Source organism: Petaurus breviceps, unplaced genomic scaffold, assembly GCF_028583685.1.
Source record: "Petaurus breviceps papuanus isolate PSGF00001 unplaced genomic scaffold, PetGlider_PUasm1.0 191, whole genome shotgun sequence".
NCBI lineage: Eukaryota > Metazoa > Chordata > Mammalia > Diprotodontia > Petauridae > Petaurus > Petaurus breviceps.
The window spans coordinates 2,553,639-2,568,267 of record NW_027185811.1 but is presented as its reverse complement, the minus strand read 5'-3'; the positions used below and the strand labels follow the sequence as shown (position 1 = coordinate 2,568,267).

Here is a 14,629-nt window from a genome sequence, read left to right as displayed (position 1 = left end):
GAGAGAAAGGAAGAAGGGAGAACAGGCTGTGGAAGCCAGTAGCCATCCAAGGGCACCCCTTCCTTCCCACTAAAAGAATCTGAGTGGATTGAGAAACTGAATAATGACTCATATTTAAGGTCTGAGCTGTGGATTTCCTCACAATAAGCCTCTGAGGCAGATAATACAAAATTACTATCCCCATTTTACAGATGAGGAAACTCAGCTGGGAGAGGTAAGTGGCTTGCCTACAGTCACTTAGTGACAGATGGAGATAACAGCAAGGATTTGAATTCATAGCCTCCAGACTCCAAATGTAATAACGCTCTTTCTACTAAGACACGTCACCTCTCTATGGGGAGAAATAGAGGGAAGGAACCACCGGACCAAGAGGGAAAACTAAGAAACCCAGGGGCGGCTGAAGGAGGGGGAAACTAATAAGAGTTTGGAAATAAGAAGAGGCTGAAGGTGAGGAGGGAAAGAAGGGTCCAGGCATGGACAAGGTCACTCAGACCAATAGAATCTGGATCCAAATCCAAGCTAGGTCCCAGTCTTGCTGCTTCCCTCCACACTGTTCTTAGAAAAACAAAAACAAAAAACAACAACAAAAAACCCCACTCACACTGTTTATGTCCATATAAACAAACATTCACTGATTCACCCACACGGTGATTAACTTTCCTCATCTCCCCCTCCCTTCCTCGAAACCCTACTCAAAAGCAGAACAATTAAACCATCAAGGTCACCCCTTCTCCTCCCATTCCCTCCCCTCAATGAAGGAGAGAAAAGGCCACCCTATCCCCCCACTCTCTGCCACTGAATAGTGGAAAAGAACCCCATTGTTCTACTTCCTAGCCCCAGCTCACCCATGAAGGTAGGAAAGGGAGAATCAGGATTAGGAACTATCTTTCCTATGCTCCATTGGGGAGACAGGGGGAACCACATCAACCCATACCTTAGGGAAGACAAATGCTCCCATGGGGTTAACAGCTCTCCTACTCATGGGACAAAGAGCCCTATTTAGTCAGCACACCATAAGACTTGCCAAGTAGCTGGTGGGCACAGTGCCCAGTCTTGCCAGTGTGCCCTCGTGCCAATTTCAACCCCTTGTAGGAAAAAAAAAAACCTTTGGGGCTCCAATGCTTGCCTTTCCCATATCCAGGGTGGGTCAGAGAGGCAAGGAAAGACAGGGACCCTGGGGACTGCAAAAGGCAAGGGGTCTGGGTACCAACTAGGCCAGAATGACTGTCTTTGCCCACCCTTGCCAGTCATGACACCTGAGTCAACTCAGGCAGGTGAGATGATTGGGAAGCACAGGATGCCCAAATCCTGACGGATTCATACACCCAGGGGTGTGCTGCCATATGAAGAGAAGCCAAACTGAGAAGAGATTGCAGAGGAGAGAGATGGAGACTGATGGAGAATGCTGATAATAAACCGGTAGAGAAATGAGATAGGGAGAAATCCAGAAGAGCAGAGAGGAAGGGGAAAAGAAAGGCTGATGTAGAAAGAGGAGACTGAAGATAAAAGGGGAGGGAATCAAGGGGAGAGAAGAAGAGAGAGAGCATTAGCTTCAGAGCAGAGTCTGGAGGGTGGTGGGAGCAGAGGATCAGAAAGAGCCCCACACCACACTTCTGCAAGCCCACATGTGACCTAGCAGGACTGGTCACCAGATCCCTGTCAGTGGTGGATGGGTGAGTCCAGGCAGGTGGGAGGGAGCTAGGAACCAGCCCTAAATGGAAACTTTTTTCCCCCATTCACAGCCCCAGGGTGGAGGAGCCGCCCAGTTCTACCACCCCACCCCCCTTACCCCCTACCTGGACTCCCGCCCCCTATATATCCCTCTCCTCCTCCTCCAGTGCCAAGCAACCAGGAGACAGAAAGAGGGAGTGAGAGACCAGACAGACTGGATTCAGCATAGCAACAGGAGGACAGTGACCCCACCACCAGTGATACCCCTCAGGACTGCCAGGGAGGGCACCTTCAGCCACCATGAAGAAGGAAGTGTGCTCTGTGGCATTCCTCAAGGCTGTGTTTGCTGAGTTCCTCGCCACCCTCATCTTTGTCTTTATAGGCTTGGGCTCAGCTCTGAAGTGGCCCTCAGCACTGCCCACTATCTTACAGATCGCCTTGGCATTTGGCTTGGCTATTGGCACCCTGGCCCAGGCCTTGGGTCCTGTGAGTGGTGGGCATATTAACCCTGCCATCACCCTGGCCCTCTTTGTGGGCAATCAGATTTCTCTATTCCGAACTGTCTTCTATGTGGTCGCTCAACTGGTGGGTGCCATCGCTGGCGCAGGCATCCTTTATGGACTCACTCCTTTCAATGCTCGAGGCAATCTAGCTGTCAATTCTGTGAGTCCCTGGCCTAGGGCCAATTGAATTCTGGGTGGTGGGGATGGCAGGGATGAGGGGGATGGGAAGGAGGTGTTGGGGGGAGGGGAAAATCAAATCATGGAAACTTTTTCTCTCCATTTCCTTCCCTAGAGGGGGCTTCTGGCTTTTGTCTCTAATATAGACCTTAGTTTCCCATTTAGGAAATGGGTAGGAGGGTTGCCATTGTTGAGAGGTGGAATTGGAATGAGGGACTTCAACCAGTGTTAATGGATCCTTGGTCAAGCTCCTGCCCCAAAGCCTTACCCCGGTTCCATATGTTCTCCTCTCCTCTCCTCTCCTCTCCTCTCCTCTCCTCTCCTCTCCTCGCCTCGCCTCTCCTCTGCCCTGTTCTGTTCTTCTGACTGCTTTTTAAATTTCTTTTCCTTTACCATCTCCTTCCCTTTCAACCCCATGGCCTTGCCCTCATTCCTCATTCATACTTTTCTCCTGGCCCCCAATTCCCAGACTCTGTTGCCCGATCCTGTGCTCTTTACACTCCCCTTCCTTTCCCCCCAACCTGATAGAAGCGTTTGCCCTAACCTCAAATCTGGCCCATGGTGTCTCTTACAATCTGGACTCATTAATCCATTAATTGAATCCAAAGGAGGATTATCTTGGCTATTGTGAGGCAGTCTGCCCCACTGGAGAGACAGGTTTGGGGTTGGCACTGGCATTTGGCCAGGCATAGATGTGGGGAGGAGGGAGAGAGTTGGGCAGCTCCTCACAGAGGGGGAAGAAGTTTAGTACCCTTGGAAGGACAAGGTCTCCCTCTGAATAAGTCACTTCAGATTTAGTCAAGACAGAGCTGTTTGGAGCACATGTTCCATGTTCCAAGGCCCAAAGACTTTTTATGATCCAATGAGGTCATATTTGTAAAGTGTTTAAAACAGTGACTGGAACATGGAAGACACTCAATGAATACTTGCTTCCTTTCTCCTACACAATGTTAGTGAATGACTACATCTATGCACAATCTGGGGTGCTTTGCAATCTATAACTAGGATTCTTGGACAGAAGATAAAGTTTGTTTGGTTTGGGGAGGGGGGTCCAGGTCATTTTTTAAGACTGAGATTCACCTAATATCTCTTAGCCCAAGGTCTCAGGCAGAGTCAGAGAGCCAAGAAGGTAGAGAATAAACTCATCAATGTGATCACAATAACTGAAGGACTTGGTATGTCCCTTCCATTCAGTGACCCCTCACAACTTCCCTTCTCACACGCAGCTCAACAACAACACGTCTCCGGGCCAGGCCGTGGTGGTTGAGATGATCCTGACCTTTCAGTTGGCACTCTGTGTCTTCTCCTCCACTGACACCCGACGCACTGACCCTGTGGGCTCCCCAGCCCTCTCCATTGGCCTGTCTGTCACATTGGGACACCTGGTTGGGGTGAGCAAACCAATCTCAAGGATTCAGCCCTATTTTGCGGATAGGGTAGGGATAGCAGACTAAGTGATAGGAGTACCCATTGCATAGGGAGAAGATAGAAATCCCATTGGCAGTCTCTCTTGATCCCAGATTTTGGGAGAGCCAAGGGGCTCTAGGGACTGGTGAACAGTCCCTTTTCTAGGCCCAGATTTAGCTGAGATTCTGGTTTAGCTTTAGTTCCAAGCTCTAGCTCTGATCTTGTCTCTCTAGAAACTCACAGGATCTGTCTGAAGGGATTGGGAAGTTATCTGGTAAGAGAGAAGAGTCAAGAATCAAGTTAGAGGAATGGAAGAATTAATTCATCTAGGATTAATTAGGCAGGTTGGGGGAAGTGAAAATATCACTAAATTGAGAATTAGGAAAATTAGGGTCTAATATTAGCTCTACTCAGTTTGCAGTATGACTTTGAATACATAATTTTCTCTGCCTCAGTTTCCTCATCTGACAAATAAAGGGGTTGGATTACACCTTGGATGACAAGTTTTCTTTGTCCTCTAAAATTCCATATCGGTGTCTGTGATTGGCTTAGGGCAAGGGAGGGGAGAGGAGCCTAGGGGAAGAAAAATCAAGCTCTTGGTTAATCAATCACTCTGGTCGCAATCGTCTCTTCCACAGATCTATTTCACGGGGTGTTCCATGAACCCTGCTCGATCTTTTGGCCCAGCTGTCATCATGAAGAGATTCAGCCCAGCTCACTGGGTGAGACAACCAAGCCCCCACCCTTAAACCACTGGGATTAAATAGCTGGTTGTACAGGGGTCTTTCCCTTCCCCCAGAATGCAGGGGTCAGGGCTGGTGGTGACAGTTTAGAATGGAGTTGTGTGTGGGTAGGAAGGAGATAACTTGTGGACAAAGTATATGGACTGCTGGGGCAGGGGGAGGGAGGAGGAATTGTATATTTAATTTATCTTAAAGGCATTTATGGCCTGCCCTGGGTGGGGCAGGGTGGGGTGGGGACTGGGTTGTGGAATCTGCCTCCAGTGCTGTTCTGAGAGGTTCTGTGTCTCCAGGTCCTTCTGGGTAGATTTCTTAGTATTTGGGCTTCTATGACCAGTCCCTGTCCCTGTTTTCATCAGGTGTTCTGGGTGGGGCCCATCACAGGAGCTGTCCTTGCCGCCATCCTCTACTTCTACCTGCTGGTACCTAACTCCATGAGTCTGAGTGACCGTGTTGCCATTGTCAAGGGTACATATGAGCCAGAGGAAGACTGGGAAGAACAGAGGGAGGAGCGAAAGAAGACTATGGAGCTTACCTGTCATTGACATGTACCTGGCAATGTGGGGAGAGACAATGCTTTACTCCCATAGGGCATCCAGGGGAAAAAAAGGACAAAAATAACAGCAAAGTTTCCTTCTTCCATAGACGGGCATTCTGGGCTAGGGAATCAGTCTCCATGGTTACCCAGTTAGAGCTGGAAGCTAGGACCTGCTCCTGGGTGGTCATGGGACTATGAGGGAAAGGGACCTCTTTATGAAGAGTTTTCTCTCAGGGACAGGCAGGCACCAGAGCTTGGACCGGGAGGCCTAAAATTCAAGAACCCAACAGCAGGGCCCAGAGTCTAGAACCTGTGGAACACAGAACCTAGAACCCAGCCTACTGAGTGTTTTGCCAAACAGGACCAAATTTCTATAATCAATAGTCTGGCCTGTGCCCATCTCCTCACCAGTTCTGCCTCGAAGCCAGAGAGACCCAAATCCCAAGGAATGGCAAGGGCTCTCCCTTCATCCCTATCCTTGCTCCATAGCCCCTCTAGGAGAGACAGATTGCTTCACTGAAAGATGCCTTATTTATTTTCAGTCAACTAGGCCAAAGGGTAGGCTGGGGGTGTATAGTGGCATTTGGGGGAGGGTTGCTCCATCCCCCAATAAATCATTAATAATCCTGATCTGCCTCCTCTATCTTTCCCTGTTTAAGGCCATTTCCCTGAGAGGAAAAGGACAAGACATTTCCTTCTTGGGCAGATAAGGAAGGAGGAAGAGAATAAGCATTTATATAGTATGTGCCAGGCACTATACTAAGTGTTTTACTAAATATTATCTCATTTGATTCTCACAGAAACCCTGTGAGATAGGTGCTATTATAATCCCCATTTTTACAGTTGAGGAAACTGAGGCAATCAAGGGTTAAAGGTCACATAGCTAACCAGTGTCTGATGCTGAATTTGAAATCAGGTCTTCCTGACTCCAGGCCCAGCAGATTCTCCATTGCACCAACAGCTGTAGCACCACCAGCTAGCTGACTCTGGTAGCTTTTAAGATAGCAAAACTAAAGACCAAAAGTATTAAGATAAATGAAGTAGACAGACAAATAGAAAAAAAAATGCAACCCCCACAAAGGCCCAGAGAAGACTGAGACATTGAGAGAGAGAGGGACAAAAAGACAGACACAGAAACAGAGACGGACTTAGAAAAAGAGAAAAAGAAAGAAATGAAATCAGGGTGCACATAAAGAGATTTCAGAATTTCCGTATTGTTCCCTTCTCTACCCCCAACTTCCAAAACCACTGAGTTCAGTTTGGGGGTGACTCTCTTCAAAGCCATCTCAAGTCTCCCACTTTCTAAAGTCCTTGGCATTAGCCTCAGGGTGTGCCAGGGCTGGGCAGTCAAGGAGCAGGTAGCCATCAACTCAGACAGCCCCTTGAGATGCTTAAGGAATGACACGGCTCCCCAGAATAAGAGTCACTCCCTTGAATCGCCTGTTTTCTGCGTTTCTCCGGCTGTTCTGGGAGCTCTCCCAATCTCGAGTGGTCATCAATTCTGATTCTGCTTGATTCCCTCAGTTTCTTCTCTGTGTCTCTATTAACGTTGCTATTTTTTGTCTATCTGTCCTAGGCTCTCCTAGTCTTTTTTGTCCCAGTCTCTCCTTGATATTGTTTCTCTGTGTCTTGTTTCAGTCTTTATCTGTCTTTGTCTAGTTCTGTCTCTCTTCCTCTCTGGTTTTTCTGTTTCTCTGCCTCTCTCTGTCTCTGTCTCTCTCGCTCCCTCTTCCCTTCCCTCCTCCCTTTTCTCTTCCCTCTCCTCCCCTCCCCTCTCTCTCCCCTCTGCTTCTCTAGTTTCTCTGTCTCTCTTTCTGCCTCTCTGTTTAGATTTCTTTTTCTCTCCCAGTTTCTGATTCAATCTCTCAGAGCCTTTCTCTCTCTAACCAGGTCTATGCTGAATAGCCACCTAGAACACTTGTTATACTGGTCTATGTGACTGGGCAGTCAGTGAGTTCCCTCATCAAGCAACTCAAACCCAAGTTAGGCCTGGGACAGCCTGTTTCCTTAACTCGAGGAAGGGAGTGACACTTAAAGTGATGGAGACTTTGGAGCTATGTGGCCTAATGGGGAAAGGGGGAGAAAATGGAGAGGACACCAACAGAACCTGGAAGAAAGGGAGATGTTCAGCCTGAGCCCAGCCTAGCTCCCTCTTCCCCAACAAGGCTGAAGACAGTAAAACTTGAACTGGGGTAAGACAGAAAGAGGAAGGCCTGATGCAGAGGAGGGGGAGCATTTGGCTTCTACCTCACTATAGCCTTCAAGACCCAGGGGAGAATCATCACATCATGGACTTGGAGCTGGGAAGGACCTTAACAGTCAGAATGAATAATCCCTCATTTTATAAGTAACTGGTTCTCATATCCTCTTATCCTGCCTCCAAATTTTTTTTTTAAGGGGAAATTGGGGTCAAGTGACTTGCCCAAGATCACACAGCTAGTGTCAAGTGTCTGAGGTCTGATTTGAACTCAGGTCCTCCTGACTCCAGGGCCAGTGCTCTATTCACTGTGCCACCTAGCTGCCACCCCCCCCCCAATTCTTACTTGTCCCAGGGCCTTGGGTCAATGCTAATTTGAGGAACAGAGCTTTGAGGACTATGACCATGCTTTTCCCTTTCCCTAACCGGGAAGAGTGGGACCGAGTCAAACTCCTATTCAAGGCAGGACAATGCTTTGCTTGAGCTCAGTGAGGTGGTGCTGCCTCAGAAAGCACATGCTCTGGATGAGAAATGTTTGTGGATAGGTGATGGGTAGTGAAATCTCTCCTTCCTTCTTAGCCCTGTAGAGAGACTTCCTGCCAAGCCATCCTGCATGTGGTGGAGGAAGAGAAGGAAGGAGAGAGAGAAAGAGAAAAAGAGCGATGCACACACACACACACACACAGAGTCTGCAGGATTTTAGGGCTGTAGTGCTTGAGGCTGATAACTTCCAAGGGAGGGAAAATGGAGATGCTATCACCTGTGGCTATGATTTGTGACTACAGCTGAAGTCTGTCCTGGGAGCAGTGGCAGGAAGGCTGAGGTTGGACTATAAGGTGAAGCAGAGACCAAGGTGCAGGAGGGTGTCCTAGGTCTGGAGAGTACTCAGACAGGCCACTACAAAGAGGTGAGTCTAAGAGACAAGGAGTAACAGCCAGTTTTTGAAAAATTCATCTGCTGCCTGGGAAGCTGGGAGACCAGTCTTATCTCCTGGTAGATACCATTCCCCTCTCCTGCAGGTTTGGAAGGAGTTTCTAGAACATGTAAAAATGCAAAAAAAAAAAAACAAAAACAACACCCCCCCCCAATATTTTTCCCCTCTTGTCTTCTTTCTGTGTTAAATAAAAAAGCTATGGGATTACAGATGTCTGTGTAATATAAATACACATAAATATAAATAAGGTCAACAAATATATAGGATCCAGGCTGAGCTAAAACATTTCCCAGATATGTATGGGAAGGGGGTTGTGGAGTGGGGGCCTTATGTCTAGACCTAGTATAGATTTTTCTAATTTAAAAATCTTAAACAATATCAATCGTTAGCCTAGAATTCACGGTTTCTTTCTTGCCCAGTCATTTGAAAACATGTAGCTTAGCTGGGGAAGGGAGCTGGAGCCGGAGCTGGGGAGGGGTTTGGAAGGCTTGAACATGTGCACTAGAAGAACTCTTCATCTCCTGTGTCAGAGAGACCTTGACAAGACCACTGAGTTGGTGGCTTGGGTTTAGTGCCATCTGGTGGGAGAAAATATTATACTGCCTTGATAATTAATAAGGAGTCTTTCTGCAAAGTTACATAAGGTAGGACACAAACTGGCGTGGGCTGCTTGCAAGCCTACAGCTCCAAAATTTCACATGATATTTGCACCAAGTACACCCACAGCCTACACCTGGGTTACATATAGATGACGAACTGAGGTTCCTACAAGTTAAATGATTTTTATAAGGTTGCACTCAGAACTAAGGTCCTCTGATTCCTGATTTAGAACTCTTTCCATTGTACTATACTAAATAAAGAAAAGCTAGTGATGGCAGGAGTTGGGGTGAAGAGGGGAGAGAAAAGTCCAACTTATGAGTAAGAGAAACCTGGAAAACAGTTCTACTGGGAGCTTTCAAAGTGGAACAGGCTGGCTATCTGACTAGTTATTGGAAGACCAGTCCTGCTTAGAGGCAAGGGAATGAATGAAAGGTCATTTGTCTGAGCCTTGATTTTCCCAACCAGGCCCCTGACACAGATCCCTGATGCATCATGATCTCACTGTCCTTTGCTCCCATTTTTGACTAGGGAGCAAGGGGAAGAAGGGAATGTGAAAATGTTAGCAATCATGGTAGAGGGAAGAAGATAGGATGGACTTCTGACTACGCTGTTGTGAAGAAGGCAGAAAAGGAATCTGTTTCTCTTCCAGTCCCTCTCTCTGAATTTCATTTTCCTCATCTGTAAAATGGGGATAATAACACCTTCCCTGCCTACTGCATGGGGATATTGTGAAGATCAAATGAGATAGAAGTGTGGGATACTGAACAGACAGATAAAATACCAAGAATGAGTTAGAGCGTAGAATTTGGGACCAGGGGAAGTGGGTTGGCCTCACGACTCTGCCACTTACCATTATGCCACCCCCATCATTTCTCTGTACCTCAGTTTCCTTCTCTGTCAATGAGGAGACTGGACTCATTCTCTAAGTCCCTTTATAATTCAAAACACAAGAGTCCCCTGCATTTAATGCCCGTGTGTGTTTTGTGTATTCTGGCCAGCAGATGTCGATCTTGTCCATTGAATGATCTGTCAGTGGCCAGCACTCATTGTCAAGGGCCGTTTTGGGGGCCAAGACTCACAGGATTTAGAGCTGGAAGCAGGGGAGAGATGGTAAATGTTTAATGATCAGCTTTTCAGAAAAAAAAAAAGTGCTGCATGACATACTTTTCAGTGCCAGCTACCTTCACATTTTCTCTGACGCTTTCTTAAGTCCAGACAATCAACAGAACAATAAATCAAGTCCTGATTTGTACCGTTTGCCAAAATGCTCACACTGAAAATTTAACAATCTGCTCAGGAAAGCAGCTGCCTCAAGTCACCCCTGACCAGGAGAAGTCTTAGAGGTTACTTAACAGAACCCTCTCACAGGGGAGTAAATAGTTAAGCCTTGGCTCAAATACAGTTCTTCCTCCCACCCCACTCCACAATGATTCCTGGCAAATATGTTGCAGTTGTACCTGGAATCAGCAAGACTTGAGTTAAAATCCTGCTTATTTGTCTGACCTTGAACAAACCATTAATGATAATAGCTAGTATTTTACAATATCATTTCATTTTAACCCCACAGCAACACTGGGGTGGAGATGTGATCATCATCCTGACTTAGAGGAGAAAACTGGGACCTAAAGAAGTTAAGTAATTTGCCCAGGGTCATTTAGCTAGGAAGTGTCTGAGGTCAAATTTGAACTCAGCTCTTTGTAACTCTAGGTCCAGTGCTGGATCCACTGTACCACCTAATTTAACTGTTTCTCTCAGTCTTACTTTCTTAATCTGGAAAATGGGGATAATGAGAACACCTACTTCACAGGGTTGTGAAGATGAAAGCCTTCTTCAAATCTCAAAGCACTGCAGAAATGCTCATTATAATCCTCAGTCCCCTCGTCAAACTTTCTCTCATTTCTGGGTTTCACTCACTGTCTATAGGCTGAGGATGGACAGGAGGGGGGAATGAAGGGACCCAAAGGGAGCCATTTACTTGAAAATGTTTCCTTCGTCAGGAGCAGGCATCCTTCAGGGCTTCTGGGAATGATGTGCATGTACAGGGAGGAGGAGGGGGCAGGAAGGAGGATGGAAAATCAGTTCTAGGCCAAAAGTGGGTGAAGAGGGGCCTTACCACCAGCAGGGGGTGATGGTGTACCACTCAGAAGATCACACAGTCTCCTAGATTACACTAACACATACATGGAAATCCTCATAAACAGATGTCCTCTGGAACTTAAATTCATCAGAACACTTACACACACTTTCACATGCACGTTTACACATCAGGTAAAGATTATCCTTAAGAGACTCGGATTCGGTGATCAGTGGAGTTTATGCTAGGAAATCACAGAATCTATGAAGCACACCATTGTAAGCTGCAAAAATTTAGCACCTGCAGAATACCTCAAAAGACACCATCTGGTGGTTAGAGATGTCCACCAAAAGCCTTCTTAAACTAGCAAATGACAAATTCCTGCACTACAAACTCAGGCTTTAAAATATCAGTTCAGGTGGATAGAGTACTGACCCTGAAGTCAGGAGGACCTGAGTCCAAATCCAACCTCAGACACTTGACACTTAAGTAGCTATGTGACCTTGGGCAAGTCAACTCCAATTGCTTTGCCTTCCTCCCTCTAAAAAAAATAATCAGTTCAATCAACAAATATACAATGGAACATTTTTAACCTTTATTACCAGCAGCTACTGCCACTAATTAGCAGTTATATCTAGAAGCCCTGAGAGTGGCACCTTCTCCCCATTCTCCACACCCAAACTTTCACCCAGATTTCATCCCAGCCCCCCTGGCTATCATCCAGGTGAGCAACTCCTGTGGAGAATGGTCCAGACATCCTCATCAACATAAAACAATTAAAGTAAGCTAATAATATGATAGGGACAGCTAGATGGATAGAGCACTGGGCCTGGAGCCCAGAAAACTCATCTTTGTGAATTCAAATTCAGCCTCAGACACTTACTAGGTGTGTGACCCTGGGCAAGTCACCTAACCCTGTTTGCTTCAGTTTCCTCATCTGTAAAATGAACTGGAAAAGGAAATGGCAAACCACTCCAGTATCTTTGCAATAAAACCCCTAGTAGGGTCACAAAGAGTTGCACATGACTGAAACAACTAAGCAACATTAATCATACAATGACCTCATCTGAAAATATATACAACATTCCACATCTGTAGCACCTGTCCCTCACTTCTCTGCTTTAGGGTGGTTTTTTTAATTAGCAGAAATCTATTTTCTCTCCCTCCTGTCACCCACCCTATTTTTAAAGAGAGAGAGAAAAAAAGCAAATTTCTTGTAGCAAATAGGCATAATCAAGCAAAACAAACTCTCTCATAGGCTGAATATAAAAATATAAATGTCTCATTCTGCACCCCAAATCTATCACCTGTGAGGAGGTGATCATACGCAGTCCTTTAGAATCCTGAGTGGTCATTGTATTCTCATAGGTTTAAAAGTTGATTGTTTTTACAATGTTGCTGTTGTCATATAAATTATTCTCCTGATTGACTGTTTTTTACCTTCATCATTTTATAAAAGTACTCAAAATTGTTCACATTGAGGCAGTTAGCACAGACTGAACTTTTGCCTACAATTTCCCAGACACAATATTATTGATCCATAAACATTTAAGAATAGTAAGAACAATGCTTTTATTTTTAAAAATTATTTATTTAGTATTTTATTTTTCCCAATTACATGTAAAAACAATTTTTAACATTCATTTTTTAAAATTTTGAGTTCCAAATTCTCTCCCTTCCCCTCTCCCAATGAGAAGGCAAGCAATTTGATATGGTTTATAAACATTTAGTCATGCAAAACACATTTTCATATTAGCCATGTTGTGAAAGAAAACACAGACCAGGGGTGGCCAGGTAGCACAGCAAGTAAGAACACCAGCCCCAGTGTCAGGATGACCTGGGGATCGAATCCGGGCTCAGACACTTAGCACCCACCCAGAAACACCTGGCTGTGTAACCTTGAGCAAGTTACTTAACCTCAATTGCTTAAAAAAAAAAAAGAAAAAAGAAAACACAGACCAAAAAAAAACCCAAATAAATAAAATTTTTTTTAAAATATGCTTTGATTTACATTCAAACTTCATAAGTTTTTCTTTGGGGATGGATAGCATTTTCCATCACAAGTCCTTCATAATTGTCTTGGATCCTATTGCTGAGAATACCTAAGTCATTCACAGCCCTTCATCATACAATATTGCTATTAACTGTGTAAAATATTCTCCTGGTTCTGCTCATTTCACTCAGCATCAGTTCATGTAAATCTTTTCAGGTTTCTATGAAATCTGTCTGCTTAACATTTCTTTTTTTTTTTTTTAAGCAATCGGGGTTAAGTAACTTGCTCAAGGTTACACAGCCAGGTGTTTCTGGGTGGGTGCTAAGTGTCTGAGCCCGGATTCGATCTCCAGGTCATCCTGACACTGAGGCCAGTGTTCTTACTTGCTGTGCTACCTGTCCGCCCCTACTTAACATTTCTTATAGCACAATAGTATTCCAAAACAATAATATACCATAACTTGTTCAGCTATTCTCCAATTGATGGCTATCTCCTCAATGACCATTTCTTTGCCACCAGAAGAAAGCTCCTATAAGTATTTTTGTACACATAGGTCCTTTTGTTTTTTGTTTTTTATCTTTTTGGGATTCAGTTCTAGTAGTGGTTTTGCTAAGCCAGAGTGTATACATGGTTTTATAGCCCTTTGGGCATAAGAATAGTGTTTTTATAGAAGATGTAATGCCAGATATAGCAGAGACTGAATTGGCCTATAGGGTTCACTATATGGACAATTCTCAGAGTTGCCTTTCCTGGTTCTGATCAACCCTGTGGGAGCGTTAGGGCCTGCTTCTGACCATGTAGTGACCCAGTGCTAAAAGGACTGTGCATTTTAGTATACCATGGCAACCTCAAGTGGTGCCTTGGTCTTCCTCCTCTTCAGGACAGCAGCAGAGGGTCTAGGTGTTGCAGCAGTTAAAATAAGACAGATTCAAACTCAGCTTGAATTATGGGAGTTATACTTTAATTCAATCCAAAGATGGGAGAAAAGGCTGACTTTTCTCCACCCCAGAATCATGACAGCCATGCCCATGGGGCCTCTAATACAAGGAAACTTAACTGGGTGAACCTGGACCTGGACCTCTTCTTTTGTCTTTGCTGCTGATTTTAAGCTAAAGCATACTTCAAGATAGTATCCAGATATGGAAGAGACCTTGTAAGATTGAGAAATCTGCAGATCAGAGTTGAATGAATGGAAGCAGGAGAGGAGTCCCTGGCTACCACTCCAGTACTCTTGGAAAAGACAACTACCAATAACAAATAAATGCCAACTAGAGGATAAACCCAAACCTGGCAGCCTACCAACTCAGGGAGTTGTTTAGACAGTACAAACATGAGGTGAAATGTAAATTACTTAATTAGTAGTCCTGGAAACTGCCTAATGTTCTGATGAGGTTCAGTATGAGCCTCCCAGCAGATTATAACAGTAATTATAAGTTAAAAAGCAAGCAGAGGCATCCAGAAAGTTGGAACTCAGTCTCCAGCTCACCTAGACAAGTATACATCTCACTGTCATGTGTTCACAGCCACCAAAGCTTCCTGAATCTCAAGCCACATATTTGGAACAGAGTAAGAGCATCATAAGTTGTTTCTCCCTTGAAAGTCTCCTGAATAGGGGTGGCTAGGTGGCACAGTGAATAGAGTACCAGACCTGGAGTCAGGAGGACCTGAGTTCAAATCCAGCCTCAGACACTTGACACACTTACTAGCCGTGTGTTGGGCAAGTCACTTAACCCCAACTGCCCTCAAAAAAAAAAGAAAGTCTCCTGAATGGGCAGCTCCAGCTGGGCTGCCTGGT

The 14,629-nt window shown here is 45.3% G+C and overlaps 1 protein-coding gene across 1 annotated transcript; it reads left to right on the top strand.

The window, feature by feature from the left end:
• Nucleotides 1–1,929: 1,929 nt before the first annotated feature.
• AQP5 (aquaporin 5) lies at nt 1,930–5,649 on the top strand. The gene is made up of 4 exons (XM_069092503.1): nt 1,930–2,334; nt 3,578–3,742; nt 4,397–4,480; nt 4,858–5,649. The coding sequence occupies exons 1-4, from the start codon at nt 1,972–1,974 to the stop codon at nt 5,041–5,043; spliced, it is 798 nt and encodes a 265-aa protein (XP_068948604.1). The 5' UTR covers nt 1,930–1,971; the 3' UTR covers nt 5,044–5,649.
• Nucleotides 5,650–14,629: the final 8,980 nt, after the last annotated feature.